Raw genomic sequence first — 18841 nt, 5'->3', positions numbered from 1 at the left:
CTGCATAAACGAGAATACAAGATCATTCTTCCACCTTTGAGGCTACACATGTAATAATGTAGTAGTTCATATATAATGATATAAAGTGTTAATTCTTACTTCTATATAAGCACCGATACCTAAATGGTCACTTAAGGACCTTGTTCCTCACGGACTGTGACTGTCATGCTGTATCAGCAATGGTGGTTGGAGGGTTGCTTGCACCTTTGGGTCTTACTGTCGTCAGGTCTCTGCTGCTGCACTTATCTTTCCAATACAAATCCAGCTACATCCCTCTCCTTTCTTTACCTGTCTGCCCTGCCAGATTCTGCACTCTCAGAGACTGTCTTTCATCTTGTAACCTAGTACCAGGTGCCATCTGCTGAACAGAGAAAAAATACTCTCAAAAGCACCTTGCACTCATCACTCGGTCTGCAGTGTCACTGACTAAATTTATTAGATGCATACAGCTCCCACGGTCATTTAAGTAAGAAACAGAACTAAGACCTTATAGCTGTCGATCTCTTACGTGTCATTACAGTATTAGTCTGCTCTCTTCATCTAAATCTGAAACAAAATGTTAGCAAATCTAACGTCGGCAATGTATGAAAAAGATACTCATGACCAGGCTGATTACATCCGTTGCAAGGTTGGGTTAATCTTTGATAATTCATCAAGTTCTACACATACTGTGTATTTTCCTTACACTTTTTTTTTTTTGAGACACGGTCTCATTCTGTTGCCCATACTGGAGTACCATGGCACAACTATGGCTCACTGCACCCTCGACCTCCCAGGATCAAGCAATCCTCCCATCTCAGCTTCCTGAGTAGCTGGGATTACAGGCACACACCACCACACTGGGCTTCTTTTTTGTTTTTTTTTTTTGGTAGAGATGGGGTTTTGCCAAGTTGCTTCAGCTGGTCTTGAACTCCTGGGCTCAAGTGGTCCCCCATCTTGGCCACCCAAAGTGCTGGGATTACAGACATGAACCACCGCACCTGACCTCAAAAACTTTTTTAAAGCCATTTTTATATAAAGGCTACAGTATATTTTCCCCCAAAGTTGAAAAGCACTTTTCTCATGGCTAGGAATGAATACTTAAATGCATTGTTTTTCCAGACTGATGATTCTCAGGACAAACCTGAAGCCAGAAATAGTACTAATACTCAACACCAAGTATATGTATGTGCAGAGGCTTGGGGAGGCATATGGGATTTAAATTTGAAATTTGTTGCTAAACCCACCAAAACAGAATGAATCATGAGATCTGCAGAAGGAACCCTACTCAAAAAATGGTGAACCATCCAAGAATCAATTAAAAATACCCTAGAATAAAATTAAGTTGCAATCTAGTAGATTACATCTAAGGTGAGAAAAAGTATTAACTTAGACTAGATTATCTTCATAGAGTCTCGGAAACAGAAAGCCAAATAGCAAGAAAGGGGGCGGGGCTTTTTCACAGAAAGGAGGACGACGTTCTGTGATGTGGGGGAATTATGGAGGCCACCAGAGAAAACTGGTACTCTTATTGTTCAACAGAAATTGTTTGGAAGCCAGGATGAAGTATCTCCTCAGAAAATCCAAATTCCTGTGTTGATTAATATCTTATTCATCACACAACAACTGTTTCCCAACTGGGCTGCCAAGATACACACTTTCATGTCATTCTGCTGCTCAGAACCCACCAATGACTTCCTATCTTACTCGTGTCTTATGAGGACCTGCAAGTCCCACGTGATCTGGTCCCTCACTACCTCTTGGACTTCAGTTTCTAAAATGCTCTCAACTGTTCACTCAACGGGAGCCGCACTGGCCCCCTGTTGTTTCTTACACAGGCCAGTTACAGTCTCTCCTGAGAATTTTGTTTGTACTGTTTAGAATTCTCTTCTTCCAGATAATCCTACAGCTTGTTCCTCATACCTTTGGGTCTCTGCTCAAATGTCACCTTGCATTAGCAAAGTCTTCTCAACCAGGCCCCCTGTGCCTTAAGACCTTTCCCCCAAGTCACTCTCTATATGACCCTTAGCTTTTTTCTCTGTTCTCAATACACCTGATATGTTTACATTGGTGTTATTTTCTGTCTTATCCCACCAGAATGTAAACTCTACAAGAGCAAGAATTTAGTTGAGTTCACTGCTGTATCCCCAGTGCCTGACACACAGTAGGTATGCAATAAGTATCTGTTGAATGAGTGAATAAATAGGACAAGGACTAACAGACACGAAACTTCTAACTTCATCCAGGCATATATCCTAGTATACATCAATAAACTAGCTTTTACATTTATATATCCTACATTAATATATGTCAGTCCCAAAAATTTGATCAACACACAAACTGAATTTCTGAACCTATCAACCTCAGACTCCTGACTTTGTTGATTCCACCCAGATACCATCACTAGATGAGGCCCTAGTCTGGATGGCCAGCCAGGCTCACTCTACGACATCACTCTAAAAAAAGAAACTCACCTGTGCAATAATGGAAAGAATGCCAAGGACTGCTATAAACGCTGCAACACTTTCTGGTGAAAATTTCATTATCTAGAAGGGTTTCCAGAAAAGGTAACATTAATGAATACAAATGTATACCAGATAGAAAACTAATGCAGCTACTTGTACATTAACATTAAATGGGCCAGAAAAAAATAAATGTAATTCATTTATAAACAAAGAATTCCTCAGAGGAAATACAACAAATCTTAACATACTAAAAATGCCTACTTATACATGGTGGGTCCCTCAGTGTGGATATACTACATTGGAGATACTTACCAAGAACTCAGAATCATTTTACAAATAAATATTGCAGTATTTTGTGCATTTTACATGTATTGGTTAAAGGCTTGATTTCTGTCTAGTGAGACTAGTGTCAAGGAGAAAAAAACTCGTTTTTGCTCTCATTTTGGCTAGTTGCTCTACTTACATATGCTCCAAATCACAAAGAAGCTGGAGCAGGTGAAGGGGTTAAATCACTTCTACAACCAACAAATAAACTCAAACCACCGATATGGACAGGGAAAACTATCTTTCTTAAGTCAAAATCTTAATATACCAAATACTCCCATAAGAAATGCACAAGGAACATCAGCCACACGGAACAGAAGGTTAAGTCTAGTGGACTAAATGGTATTTTTTTTTTTTTTTTTTTTAATTTTGAGACAGAGTTTTGCTCTTGTTACCCAGGCTGAGTGCAATGGCGCAATCTCGGCTCACTGCAGCCTCCGCCTCCCAGGTTCAAGTGATTCTCCTGCCTTAGCCTCCCAAGTAGCTGGGATTACAGGTGCCCGCCACTACGCCTGGCTAGTTTTTGTATTTTTAGTAGACACAGGGTTTTGTCATGTTGGCCAGGCTGGTCTTGATCTCCTGACCTCAGGTGATCTGCCCACCTTGGCCTCCCAAAGTGCTGAGATTACAGGTGTGGGCCACTATGCCAAGCCCAGTGATATTCATCTTTAAAGGCCACTTCTATTATAGTTCTCTCAAGATTCAGTATTTTTATAAAGCACTGGACAGTGAAGGAAAAGTCCCCCTCAGTGGAAGCGGATTTTACCTGTCTGAGGTATAGAAAAAAGCTGGAATATTGGCCCGCCTCCGGTAGGTAGGAGAGAAACACCGTGATGCAGATGAGCAGCACTATGGAATCTTGGCCGACTTTTTTTAAGGACTAGAACAAGAAAAAAGACTGATTGATATAAGGTTTTATGTCAAAACCACTGAACTGCTCTTAAGAATACGCAGAGATTCCTTTTGGCAGTGTACGCGAGGACAACTAGTTGTCCTTTTTAGTTTATTTCATATTCCCCAAACTATTCTGAAAAACATTTCAAAATGTTAAAAGAAAAACCCAAGATGTTTTCCCAAAAGAAATATCCACAACAAAATATTAATGCTGCACTGAATCATGCACTTTTTTATCAAGGAGAAGGAAAAGGTATAAACTTACCGCAAAAGGGTCAGCTTGTTCCCAGGAAATGGGTGCTCCCCAGGATGCTGGCCGCATCTTCTCAGGCAACGACTCTGGCACAGCAACAAGGATAAAACAAATATCTAGCAAAGCTATCGCCGTAGCTAAGACCACCACCAAGCTGTCCCCATATACTCGTCCAAGATAAGCTCCAATTGCAGGACTGGTGACTAAACTTGCAGCAAATGTTGCTGAAACCTGCAATAAATTAAGGATAGATAGAGATTAGTCAGGCTACCTTTTTTCTTCAACACCACATAACTCCTTTCATAATCTTGATTTATGTCAGAACTTCTGTTGCACACCCTCCCTTTCCTCCTCCTACCTGTGTCATTTATCTTTTTTTTTTTTGTGGGGGCAAGAGGGTGGAGCTGGGTCTTGCTCTGTCGCCAGGCTGGAGTGCAGTGGTGCCATCATGGCTCACAGTAGTCTTGATCTCTCAGGCCCAAGAGATCTTCCTGCCCGAAGATCTCCTGATGGGGCTACAGGCACACACCACTATGCCCAGCTAATTCTGTGTATTTTTTATAGAGATGGAAGTCTATGTTGCCCAGGCTAGTCTTGAACTCCTAAGCTCAAGCGATCCTCCCACCTCGGCCTCTGAAAGTGCTAGGTGTATAGGTATGAGACACCAAGCCTGGCCCCACTTTTCTTATACTCTCTCCTTTGACAGGAAAAGTAAAGAATTAGATTCTTGCCTAAAAACAGCCTGGGTAACATGGAGAAATCCTGTCTGTACAAAAAAAAAAAAAAGAAAAATTAGCTAGGCATGGTGGTGTGCACCCAGCTGCTTCAGAGGCTGAGGTGGCAGAATTCCTTTGAGCCAGAAAGGTGGAGGTTGCAGTGAGCCATGACAGCACCACTGCACTCTAGCCATGGTGACAGAGTGAGACCCCCATCTCAAAAATAAATGATAGCCTCTCAGGACACTGTCTTCAAACTTCTAAGCCTTGAAGCCCTCTGTTCCAATAAATCCTATTGGCAAATTCATAAGTAAAACAGATTGTTTAAGAAGACTGGGTGTGGTGGCTCATGCCTGTAATCTCAGCACTTGGGGAGGCCAAGGTGGGAGGACTGCTTGAAGTCAGAAGTCTGTGACCAGCCTGGGCAACAGAGCAAGACTCCACCTCTGTTTAAATTGTTTAACTCTTTTTAGTTGAGGAAGGGTTGAGGGCCTGGGCACTGCACAAACGCCCCTCCTTGACTGCCAGTCCTGCTAGTCCTTAGGGGAGGGGTGTCCAATCTTTTGGCTTCCCTGGGCCACACATAAAATACACTAACACTAACGATAGCTGATGAGCTTAAAGAAAAAAAAAATCGCATAATGTTTTAAGCAAGTTTATGAATTTCTGTTGGGCCATGTGTGCAGGCTGTGGGCCACGGGTTGGACAAGCTTGCTTTAGGGCATCTCCATAAACCCGTAAGGGCTCTCTGTGAAAGGAGTCTAAAACCCACTGCACTAAGGAAATCCAATTTCATTGTGACTTTTCCAATATTAAAATTAAATGAACTTTTATCTTGATACATACTGAAGGGCTAGCTGAAATAAAGCTTAAAGACTTTGAGGTTCCTCTTCTCATCAATAATATGTTAAGCCCTGGAACAAAACTGAACTTGGTAATCTTTTTAGTTGGCAGGATTAGGAAGAATGAAATCATAGAAATTAAGAACATCTCTAAAACTCTGAGGAAGTCTACTTTTTAAGCCTGGTGAAGATGAAGATTAAAGCTGAAAAGGACACAAGCAGAGCAAACCTGTTAACCTCAGACATTTCTAGCCTACTGGACAACAGCCTACAAATTAGCAGATGTGACAGCAGATAACAATTCCTAAAAATAGCACTGTTAGGTGAAGTGGCACCTGCCTATATTCCCAGCTACTCAGGAGGCTGAGGTGGGAGATCACTTGATCCCAAGAGTGAGTCCAGTCTGGGCAACATAGTAACACCCTGTCTCGAAAGGAAAGACGAAAGGAAAGCAAAGGGAAAAGGGAAAGAAGAGGAGCGGAGAGAAGAGGAGCAGAGAGGAGGAGAAAGGAAAAGGGGAAAGGGAAGAGAAAAGGGGAAGGAAAGGGTTAAAAAAGGGAAAAGGTAAGGAAAAGGGGAAAGGGGAAGGGAAAAGAAAAGGAAAGAAAAAGAAAAAAGAAGGGAAGGGGAAAGGAAAGGAAAGGGAAAAGGGGAGGGGAAAGGCAAAAGGGGAAGGGAAAGGAAATGGAAAAGGGAAGGGAAAGGAAAGGGAAAAGGGAAGGGAAAGGAAAGGGAAAAGGAAAGGGAAAGGAAAGGGAAAAGGGAAGGGAAAGGAAAGGGAAAAGGGAAGGGAAGGGAAAGTGAAAAGGGGAGGGAAAGGAGAAACGTGAAAGTGAAAAGGAAAGGGGAAAGTGAAAGTGAAAAGTGGAAAGGGGAGGGGAGGGGAGGGGGAAGGGAAGGACAAAGGAAAGAGAAAGGGAAGAGAAGGAAAGGAAAAAGGATCATATTCTTTTAAAACATAATTGGAGATTAATGTTGGAATTTTATTCTGTTTCTATGCCATTTTTGACTTTTGGATGGAGAACTTAAAACTTCACAAGAATGCTTACTTGCAACTCTATTGCTTAAGGCAAGCAATTCAATTTTCAAAGGTCAATTATTTGAACAAATACATAAAATTATAGTAATTTCAAACATCTAGCTATTAATCAAATGTCCATCAACTTGTGAATGGATAAGAATATACTACACAGCAATTAAAAAAAACTACTGGCCAGGTGCAGTGGCTCACGCCTGTAATTCCAGCACTTTGGGAGGCTGAGATGGGTGGATCACTTGAGTTTAGGAGTTTGAGACCATCCTGGGCAACATGGTGAAACTCCATCACTACAAAACATACAAAAATTAGTCGTCCCAGCTACTCGGGAGGCTGAGGTGGAAGGATCACTTGAGGCAGGGAGGCAGAGGGAGAGAGAGGCTGCAGTGAGCTGTAACGGCACCACTGCACTCCACCGTGGGCAAGAGAGTGAGACCCTGTCTCAAGAAGAAAAAAATTAGCTGGGCATGGTGGATCACGCCTGTGGTCTCAGCTGCTTTGGAGGCTGAGGCAGGAGGATAGCTTGAGCCCAGGAAGCCAAGGCTTCCGTGAGCCGTGATCATGCCATTGCACTCCAGCCTGGGTGATACAGCAGGACCCTGTCTCAAAAAAATAAAAGAGAAAAACAGAACCTATTGATCTACAGCATCGACATGAATAAATCTCAAAAGATTATGCTAAGTGAAAGAAGCTAGACACAAAAGATGTTTTGTATTATTTAATCTATATGAAGTTTCCAGAAAAGGCAAAACCATGGTGACAGAAACTAAATTGTTGGTTGCTTGGGGTCATAGGTGGAGCATGGGGAGAGATGGCAAACAGGGCTGAGGGAACTGTTCTATAACTGGGTTGTGGTGGTTTTTTAAACAGTATTTAATATATTCACACGTGGGCCAGGCACCGTGGCTCACGTCTGTAATCCCAACACTTTGGTAGGCTGAGGCAGGCAGATCACAAGGTCAGGAGTTCAAGACAAGCCTGGCCAATACGGCGAAACCCTGCCTCTACTAATGGCATGGTGGTGGGTGCCTGTAGTCCCAGCTACTTGGGAGGCTGAGGCAGGAGAATCATTTGAACCTAGGAGGTGGAGGTTGCAGTGAGCCAAGATCGCACCACTGCACTCCAGCCTGGGTGACACAGTGAGACTCCATCTCAACAAAAAACAAAACAACAAAAAAAATACACACACACACACATACATATAGATATATATATTCACATGTGGTGGTCATTTTGTTATTGCAGCCCTGGTGTGGTTTCAGAGGGACCCAGATCTCAGCAGGGCTCTGGCACAAGTGTGGGGAAAGGGATAATGGTTCTCACTATGAGGGTCACTGAAAACATTTGAGGGCACTTACAGAGATCACATTTGCGACACAGTGAGCAAAAGTCAGAGTACAGTTGTTTCATGTCATTTCCCTTCTCAGTTCTCCCCACTTGGTAGCCATTCCTTTCTGCTCAGAAAAAAGACCAAAGGGTCACCCTATAGCCCCCAACCCCCTTTTTTTCAGACAGGTCTCACTCTGTGGCTCATGCTGGAGTGCAGTGGTGCGATCACAGCTCACTGCAGCCTCAACCTCTCAGGCTCAAGTGATCCTCTCACCTAAGCCGCCCAAGTAGCTGGGACTACAGGCACATACCACCACACCTGGCTAATTTTTAAAGTTTCTGTATAGATGGGGTCTCACTCTGTCGCCCAGGCTAGTCTCAAACTCCTGGGCTCAAACAATCCTCCTGCCTCAGCCTCCCAAAGTGCTGGGATTATAAGCCACTGCACTCGGCCCTCCAACTTTTTTTTTTTTAAGAGACAAGGTCTCGCTCTGTACCCCAGACTGGAGTGTAGTGGCATGATCAGAGCTGCAGCCTCAAACTCCTGGCCTCAAGCAATCCTCCTGCCTTGGTCTCCCAAACCGGTGGTATTACAGGCATATGCCACTGTGTTCGGCCACTTCCCCATGTTTTTTCTGCATCCATATTATTTCTAGAAGATTTAAGTTTCCTTTTTTTTTTTTCCAGAACATGTCTTAATACACAGAACCTCCAGATTGAAAATTGTTAATTTCAAAACTTTGGCTATGGGAAAATAAATTATTTCAGTCAAAAAACAAACCCCAAATTGGGTTATGGTGTTGTTTGCACAACTGTATAAATTTACTAAAATTCACTGAACTATACTCACAAAAAGGATAAATTTTATGGTATGTAAATCATAGCGTAGACGATTTCTTAAAAATCCTGGCTATTCAGTCTCATATCATTTAATGTTCCAAATTTACAACTGAAATTATTAGTTCTTTTTCTTTTTACTTTTCTTTTTTTTTTAAATAGAGACAAGGTTTCACCATGTTGGCCAAGCTGGTCTCGAACTCCTGATCTCAAGTGATTTGCCTGCCTTGGCCTCCCAAAGTGCTGAGATTACAGGTGTGAGTCACCAAACAGGCCAGAAATCATTAGTTCTTTTTCTAAGTTTCTCTCTATAGGTGTTTCCGTCCCATAAATCTTATGATTCTTCATTATAATGTCCTTTGAATCAGAAATCAGTCCCTTTTAAAACTAATTCAGCCCAACACAATATTCGGTCCTTATTTATCAAAAGGTATTTGTCTCACATTTACTGAAATGCATCACTGTCCTATTTCAGGCTATTCAGTAGTGATCTATTATTGTGCCTATAGTAGTCATTCTATTAGTAGGCTTTTTTCCTTTAATTCCTAGATTTGATAGATGACAGATTATACTGCCATAATTTAGTTTGCCAAAAGAGTGTTAAGGAGTTGGCAAACTACCACTACGGCTAAAATCTGGCTAAGTGGTTCTTACGTTCTTACAGAGTTGATCAACATAAATACACATGCAAAAACAAAAGAATGAGACAGAGACTATATGTGGCCCACAAAGCCACAAAAAAAGGTTTGCAGATCCCTGAGCTAGATGTTAGCCTGTTGTATTCTAGATTAGACATTAAGTGAGTAGTGACTTTTTTAAACTCTTGACATACTAAATAATTGTTATTTTTAGGATGCTGTTAAAAAGAACTCTACAAGGTAAAACATACTATAATTTCAATTCTGATATGTGACTCATATCTCCTGAATGAAAAGTATCAAAACTTACATAGCCTCACAGTACAAAAAAATTTTAAATGTAGTCTAATGAACGATTTTATTACAAAATATATTTTATGCAAATATCTTATAATGCAAAGGTTTGCACTCCTTATATCTACCTTAAAAACAAGGCATTTCTCAGCAGGTACAAAAGGTACAGAATAAACACACATACCAGTCCATAAGCCATACTTCTTTCATGCTCTTGAGTTATATCTGCTACGTATGCAAATACCACAGAAAAAGTCACTGCAAAAACCCCGGAAACAGAGATAACAGCAAAGTACCACCTAGGAATGAAAGATAACAAGAAATGGTTAGAGCAATTACCATTATTTTAATCTTTCATTTTTATAAGTTAATTAAGAGTAAGAGCAGCTCATGTCAGTCAACAGCTTACTAGGATAGTTCATGGATTAACTCTTCCATAAACATAAGCCACAGATATTATGAAAACATAGGGCTACAAGGAGCTCTTCAATAGCAACTCAGTTACTCTACAGGAATACTTAAAATTAGATCATGTATTCAGGCAAATCTTTTGACCAACTATTGAATTGTTAAGTGGTTTTGTTTTTACTGCCAAAAACAGCAGCAAACTAAAGTATATTATAATCCATCCATTACTGTTTTTCATCACTAGACAAAAAACAAAATCCAGTAAACAAGACTGAGGAACAAGTTTCTTCATATTTATCTTGAGCCTCTATATAGTAACTAAATGTTTTCCATAAGTTATCTTTAGCTTTTCAAATGCTGGCAAAATAAATAACTCAGTTTCACAAAGAAAAAACCTATATGGCAGTGTCCAGTGTTAATAAAACTGAGAATAGACAGTTACTATAAAGAGTGAACAAAATATTTAAAAAGCAAATTATATTTTGCTATAAATAATTCCAAAATATCTAGCTGGGAATAAGAAGTTTCTATTGTAATACTGATGTTTAGTTTCTGAAAATCATATATGATCATAATGAACTTTCAAAATATCATTTCACCAAGACTATGATTACTAAAATTTTTCTAACACACCACTTAACACAGCAAATTCTTTGTTCATTCTATGTTCAATCTTTGGTAAGATTTCATGTGCATGAGCGGCCTTCATCAAAGGCTTGGTCTATTAGAGTTGTACCTCATCTACGAGAAGAAGATCCTGCCCCACATAAACCTGTGGGCCGTTGTAGATAACACCATGGAAATAAAGCCCATCCATGATGTAGAACTAACTAACATTAATACTAAGTGGAGTAAAAGGAACATTAGTCAGAATAAATCTACAACCAAATTGGGCTCTGACTTTAGGACAATTATTCCCTTTTTGTTGGCTTTCCTTCCCTTGCCTCCTGAATGAAAAAAAAAAAAAAATGATTTTAATCAAGGTGGCCTTGAGTCCAGCCTCTTGTAACTAGGAGCAGCATATCCCTGAAATCTGACCAAAGAAATGCAAGCAGAGATGGGATGGGAATTCTGTAAAGTTTCCTTAAAAGAAGGCGATGTGCTCTTCTTAGCAACTCCTTCCACCTTGCTCTCAGTATTATGACTTGATGGCTGGAGCTCAAGAAGCCACTTTGTTGAATGAGGTGAGAGATAAGGATGGAAGAACAGCAAGACAGAAAAAGTCTGCTCCACTGGAACTGCCACACCAGCTCCAGACTGCTCAACTGCAGGTGTTTTTTCACATGAAAAGAGAAATAAACTTGATTTTTAAGCAACTATTATTTTGGGTTTTGATATGTAGCAAAATCTATTCCTAACTAATATAGATAATGACAAACTTTGCGTCTGTTTTTTAACATTCTATACAAGAAAAAAAGTTAGCAATCCTATCCAGTCCCCAAAATATTTTTGAAATTTGGGTTCTGGAATCCAAAATTAAGTTAGCCAAAAGTCTAGATGCCTGCAACAGTGTCATCTATTTCTAAAATCTTTATGAACTATTACCTACTATATTTTTAGAAGCCTTCTTATCTGTGTGAAAGGATAAATGTATTAGAAAAATAAAATTAAAACCTCATAACCAAGATCGCCCAAGTGAAAGAAATAAAGGAACATTAAGAAAACAATAACTGAAAGTGATATTTAGTTGCTATAATCCAAATGTGCACGTACCATGGGCTGATCTTCATTAAAGGAATTGGGGCACATGTGAAAAATACTGTTAGCAGCAAGAAGGATTTTCGGCCCCAAACATCAGAAAGAGCACCAATAAGCGGGGCACTAAGGAATGACAACAAACCCTAAAAGAATTAAATGAAAAAAATGAAAACCACACATCTACAAACATGAACCAAAAATAATTTTACTCCTATAGAAAAATTTTCAACAACTTTGCTTCTAAAGTAAATATATCACTAACTTTTAAATAAATAATGAATTGCTTATCTACACATAATTTTAAAATTTCCCAAGACAGTTTAAAATCATCTGTAGGGCTCCAGGTGGGTATTAAATACGAACTGCTCTAATAAATTCTCAATCACAATAAATCCACAATAGCAATTCCATATGCTAATTTCCTATGTATGTATATATACATATGTATGTACATGCGCGCGCGCGCGTGTGTGTGTGTGTGTATCAACGGACTAATTATCTGTTTAGAAAATTTGTTTGTCAAACTGAATCAAGAGTAAAGAATCTGAGCGGGGCATGGTGGCTTGCACCAATAATCTCAACACTTTGTGAGGTCAAGGGCAGATCACTTAGGTCAGGAGTTCGAGACCAGCCTGGCCAACATGGTGAAACCCTGTCTCTACTAAAAATACAAAAAATTAGCTGGGTGTGGTGGCACACGCCTGTGGTCCCAGCTACTTAGGAGGCTGAGGCAGAAGAATCGCTTGAACCTGGGAGGTAGAGAGATTGCAGTGAGCTGAGATCATGCCACTTGCACTCCAGCCTGGGTGACAGTGTGAGACTCTGCCTCCAAAAAAAAAAAGAAAGAAAAAGAAAAAGAAAAAGAGCAAAGAATTCATATAATAACTAACTCTTTACCCTACTGATACAGTTTTGTATTGATGGGGGGTTTTGAGTATAGTTTTTTTCCTCTTCAATCTGTAGTCTTACAAAATCATTGAGATCTCTGGAATTAAAATGTCAACATAAAAACAGGGAATCTGTTACGATGTGGTTTATTATTTTACACAATTGGCGATACTGTAGTTAGATCGAATTTAAAACTCAAGTCTAGAAAGTATTAAGATATCTCTCACAACATACTCCATCTAATTATAAAAATTAAGTTGTTAATCAATAAACAAACATATATTGGCATAGTTATAGATACATAAGTATTTATGTATGTTCATCTGTGTGTGTGTGTATATATGTATGACTGATCCTACCTTTACTCCTTGAATTAAGCCATTCATCAGAAATGTATGTTTAGGGAAGGTTTCATGTAATACCTAAAGAAAAAAAAACAAAATAAAAATAACATGCTATATTTCAGTCTTAATAAAATTTCCATATTTACCTTTTTGAACATCCTTTCATACTACAATCTATTTTACATATTCAGATTTGCATGACATGCATATGACCATTAATAATCATCTATTTATACGGTACTTACTATGTCACAGGGCACTAAATTGGGCACTTTACATATATTATCTCATTTAATCCCTCATAACAACCCTATCAGAAAACTGATATGCAGAGGTTAAACATCTTGTCTAAGACTACATTCAGCAAGTAAATGGCAAAGCTGAAACTGAACCTAGGAGATCAGACTTGAAAGCCTATGCTTTTACTCACTATGCTATGATGCTTCCTCAAAATAATTGACTTATATTTCTCTTTCAGATGGATATATTATCTAGGATAGGAGATTGGGAAAATTAATAAGGAATTTTTAATTGCCACAAAGTAGATCAAGAAAGATTCTATAAAATAAGAAAAAAATCCCAACCTATGAAAATGTATAACAAGTTATTCTATCCTTTCCAAGGCTTGTTCTCAAATCATGTGGTATCGTTTTTTTTGCAGTGGGCAGCAAGAGAACCATTGGAATGCGTCGACTGAAAAGGCAATTCCAGGCAATTGGAAAAATAAACAGCAGCTACCATTTTTACAGCCTATATGTACTCTTATTTAATCCCAACATTGTGAATTAGATAATATTATCACTTTACAGATGAGGCAACTGAGTTCCTGTTTGACTTAGAAACTAATGCTTCCATTATCCAATGCTATCTCTCAGTAAAAACAATAGAGAATGGGAATGTGGGTAACAAGAAAGGTAGGGAAGGTCTTCCCTTTAAGAAGAAACATTATGCTAAATATACTTTCTGACATGTTGCAAGAAGAACCTTTAGAGGGATCAGAGTTGCTCCCCTTTCTTCAGTGATTCTTCTTCTGACAATAGCAAGAAATTTAACAAAAATGTGCTCACTGTAAGTAAAAATAAAATTAGAGGCCAGGTGTGGTGGCTCACGCCTGTAATCCCAACACTTTGGGAGGAAGAGGCAGATGGATCACCTGAGGTAGGAGTTCAAGACCAGCCTGGCCAACATGGCGAAACCTCATCTCTACTAAAAATACAAAAATTAGCCAGGCATGATGGCGGGTGCCTGCAATCCCAGCTACTTGGGAGGCTGAGGCAGGAGAATCACTTAAACCCGGAGGGCTAAGGTTGCAGTGAGCCAAGATCATGCCACTGCACTCCATCCTCAGCAACAGAGCGATACCCTGTCTTAGGGAAGAAATGAAAAAAGTCTTAGACTGTATGTAAATGAATGGGTTTGACTGTGTTCCAATAAAATTTTATTTATAAAAATAGTATGTGATCTCCAGGACCCTGGACTGGGCAAAGATTTCTTGATAATACTCCACGATCACAGGCAGCCAAAGTGAAAATGGACAAATGGGATCACATCAAGTTTAAAGCTGCACAGCAAAGCAAACAAGAAAGTGAAGAGACAACCCACAGTATAGGAGAAAATATCTGCAAACTATCCATCTGACAAGGGATTTTTTTTTTTTAATAATTTATTTATTATTATTATACTGTAAGTTGTAGGGTACATGTGCATAACGTGCAGGTTTATTACATATGTATACTTGTGCCTTGTTGGTGTGCTGCACCCATCAACTCGTCATTTACATCAGGTATAACTCCCAATGCAATCCCTCCCCCCTCCCCCCTCCCCATGATAGGCCCCGGTGTGTGATGTTCCCCTTCCCGAGTCCAAGTGATCTCATTGTTCAGTTCCCACCTATGAGTGAGAACATGCGGTGTTTGGTTTTCTGTTCTTGTGATAGTTTGCTAAGAATGATGGATTCCAGCTGCATCCATGTCCCTACAAAGGACACAAACTCATCCTTTTTTATGGCTGCATAGTATTCCATGGTGTATATGTGCCACATTTTCTTAATCCAATCTGTCACTGATGGACATTTGGGTTGATTCCAAGTCTTTGCTATTGTGAATAGTGCTGCAATAAACATACGTGTGCATGTGTCTTTATAGCAGCATAATTTATAATCCTTTGGGTATATACCCCGTAATGGGATGGCTGGGTCATATGGTACATCTAGTTCTAGATCCTTGAGGAATCGCCATACTGTTTTCCATAATGGTTGAACTAGTTTACAATCCCACCAACAGTGTAAAAGTGTTCCTATTTCTCCACATCCTCTCCAGCACCTGTTGTTTCCTGACTTTTTAATGATCGCCATTCTAACTGGTGTGAGATGGTATCTCATTGTGGTTTTGATTTGCATTTCTCTGACGGCCAGTGATGATGAGCATTTTTTCATGTGTTTGTTGGCTGTATGAACTGACAAGGGATTAATAACGAAAATATATAAGGGGCTCAAATAATTCTATCAGAAAAGAATCTAAGAATCTAATAATCTGATTTTTAAAAATGGGCAAAAGAACTGAATAGACATTTCTCAAAAGAAGACATACAAGTGACCAATAGGTATACGAAAAAATGCTCAACCATCACTGATCATCAGAGAAATGAAAATCAAAACTACAGTGAAGTATCATTTCACCCCAGTTAAAAATGGCTTTTACCCAAAAGATAGGCAAGGATGTGGAGAAAAGGGAACACTCGTACACTGTTGGTGGGAATGTAAATTAGTACAATCACTATGGAAAACAGTTGGAAGGTTCCTCAAAAAATCTAAAAATAGAGCTACCATATGATCCAGCAATCTCACTGCTAGGTATATATCCCCCCGCCCACCCTCAAAAAAAGGAAATCAGTATGTCAAAGAGATATCTGTACTCCTATGTTTACTGCAGCACTATTTCTTTATTTGTTTGAGACGGAGTTACGCTCTTGTCGCCCAGGGTGGAGTGAGATGGCGTTATCTCGGCTCACTGCAACCTCCGCCTCCCAGGTCCAAGTGATTCTCCTGCCTCAGCCTCCTGAGTAACTGGGATTACAGCATGCACTACCACGCCTGGCTAATTTCTGTATGCAGCACTATTCTTAATAGCTAAGGTTTGGAAGCAATCTAAGTGTCCATTAACAGATGAATGGAAGGATAAAGAAAATGTGGTACTTATACACACAGAAAAAGAATGAGATCCTGTCATTTGCAACAATATGGATGGAACTGGAGGTCATTATGTTAAGAGAAATAAGCCAGGCACAGAAAGAGAAACTTTACATGTTCTCACTTATTTGTGAGAGCTAAAAATTACAACAATTGAACTGATGACGATAGAGCAGAATGATGGTTACCAGAGGCTGGGAAGGGTAATGGGGGAAGGAGGGGATGGTTAGTGGGCACAAAAAAATAGAACAAGATCTAGTACTTAATAGGCTAACAGGTTGACTATAGCCATCATTTACTCTACATTTTAAAATAACTAAAATTGGGCCAGGCGTGGTGGTTCACAACCTGTAATCCCGGCATCTTGGGAGGCTGAGGCGGGCGGATCACAAGGTCAAGAGATCGAGACCATCCTGACCAACATGGTGAAACCCCATCTCTACTAAAAATACAAAAATTAGCTGGGTGTGGTGGCTCATGCCTGTAATCCCAGCTACTTGGGAGGCTGAGACAAAAGAATCACTTGAACCCACGAGGCAGAGGTTGCAGTGAGCCAAGATTGCACCATTGCACTCCAGCCTGGTGACAGAGCAAGGCTCCGTCTCAGAAAAACAAAAAACAAAACAAAACAAAACAAAACCTAAAATTGGACTGTTTACAACACAAAGAAACAATAAATGCTTGAAATGATGGATACCCCATTTACCCTGGTGTAATTATTACATCTGTATGCCTGTATCAAAATATCTCATGTACCCCATAAATATAATACCCTACTATGTACCCACAAAAATAAAACATGTTATTTAAAAATAAAAAAGGAAAAATGGCATGCCCTCTCTAATTGAAAAGAATTATTGGGAGGTCTTTGAGAAACTCCTAGTTCTTTTTAGAGTTCCACTGCACGCATTAACTAAGTAGCTAAGTGACAATTAGGAAAAAGTTCAATTTAACATACTTGTGAAAAGGAATATAAACACACACACACACACACACACAGAGAGAGAGAGAGAGAGAGAGAGAGAAAGCTACCAGAAGCAACTACAAAAAAAAAAAAGAGTGCAAAAAAGATTTAGTCCTCTAGCCATATTTTGCCAGTCCTTGTGCTAAAGGATAAGATTTAAACTCCTTAAACTAGTATCTCAAACTTTTTATGGGACTCAAATGTATTATGCTTTTCTTTCAATAATCACAAAGGGCCTACTGCAAGCCAAATCTTTCTAGGTATGAAGAACAGGTTTGGTGTTAGAAAGAAGAACATTATAAACGTCTATAAGAAGTTTTATACTATGCTAGATCTTATCGCTAATGATTCACTTTGCCAAGCTATATTCCATTCCAATCAATCTGTTCTCCTCGCTGTTTCTGAAATATTCTATGCTTTCCAATATTCATATTTTATATATGACATCCCTTCAATTTTGAATGTTTCTTCCCTTTCTTTATTTAGTCAACCCCCAACCCTTCCAAACTGTTCCTCTGCTACCTTTCTTCTCCAAAGCAATTTCTCCTTTGGGGCCATACAATTTCTAATAAAATTTTAACAGACAAATATAACAAGTAATTCAAATGTTGTAAAGATTTTTGATGTCAGGATTCTTTAGCACTGGTCTTTAGAGGTGAACAGAGAAAATGTAACATTTTTCCAATAAATTTTATAGATCTTAACTTTTTTTTAACTTTAAAAATGTTGAAAGTAAATAATCCTTAAAATGTTAAACGCTTTGGGGCTGTTTCTGTAGCCAAGGACGTGAAACCATCTAGGTAGAAGAGATGCTAGTGGATTTTGAGTGTTCCGTAACATGGACTGTGCATCTAACAGCTTGAATCATCAAACACACTGGCCTATTATTTCCAGAGCCATAGGGCTGTCAAAAGGGTAAAGCCAGCCAGGCACAGTGGCTCACGCCCGTAATCCCAGCACTTTGGGAGGCCGAGGCGGGAGGATCATTTGAGGTCAGGAGTTTGAGACCACCCTGGCCAACAAGGTGAAATCCCGTCTCTACTAAAAAACAAAAAATTGGATGGGGTGGTGGCTCACGCCTGTAATCCCAGCACTTTGGGGGGCCGAGGTGGGTGGATCACAAGGTAAGGAGTGCAAGACCAGCCTGACCAAGATGGTGAAACCCTATCTCTACCAAAAATAAAAAAATTAGCCGGGCATAGTGGCAGGTGCCTGTAATCCCACCTACCTGGGAGGCTGAGCCAGAGAACTGCTTGAACCTGGGAAGCGAAGGTTGCAGTGAGCCGAGACAGCGACACTGCATTCCAGCCTAGGCGACAGAGTGAGACTCTGTCTCAAAAAAAATAAAAAAAAAAATAATTAGCTGGGTGTGGTGACGCGCACCTGTAATTCCAGCTACTGGGGAGGCTGAGGCAGGAGAATCTCTTGAACCTTGGAGGCGGAGGTTGCAGTGAGCTGAGATCATGCCATTGCACTCCAACCTGGATGACAGATTAAGACTCCGTCTCAATGAAAAAAAAAAAGAAACAAAAACGGTAAATCCGCTCCTTGGCATTACAGATCCTTACACCTACTGTCATTCTCATTACTTAGCTAATATGTTACATAATCAAGCAATGAACACTGATTCTGACAGAACATCTACTATGACAAACTATATATTCATATCCTCTCAAAAGTGTTAGACTTCAATCTTTAAAAATACTTGTCAGTACAAAATTCTTTTTAGCTAAATCCCCTTGTTG

General features: G+C 39.7%; 1 protein-coding gene across 1 annotated transcript in view; it reads right to left on the bottom strand.

Moving 5' to 3' along the window:
• The window catches only part of MFSD14A (major facilitator superfamily domain containing 14A), a 48119-nt gene that overhangs the window by 11420 nt on the left and 17858 nt on the right, over positions 1–18841 (bottom strand). The window contains exons 3-8 of the mRNA XM_025385256.1: positions 12961–13023; positions 11729–11856; positions 9792–9906; positions 3928–4146; positions 3535–3648; positions 2454–2525 (exon numbers count right to left, since the gene is read on the bottom strand). Coding sequence (XP_025241041.1) covers positions 2454–2525; positions 3535–3648; positions 3928–4146; positions 9792–9906; positions 11729–11856; positions 12961–13023 — 711 coding nt within the window. The remainder of the gene's footprint in view (positions 1–2453; positions 2526–3534; positions 3649–3927; positions 4147–9791; positions 9907–11728; positions 11857–12960; positions 13024–18841) is intronic.

This window comes from Theropithecus gelada, chromosome 1 (assembly GCF_003255815.1).
Source record: "Theropithecus gelada isolate Dixy chromosome 1, Tgel_1.0, whole genome shotgun sequence".
Classification (NCBI taxonomy): domain Eukaryota; kingdom Metazoa; phylum Chordata; class Mammalia; order Primates; family Cercopithecidae; genus Theropithecus; species Theropithecus gelada.
This window is presented reverse-complemented; position numbering and strand designations above follow the sequence as displayed.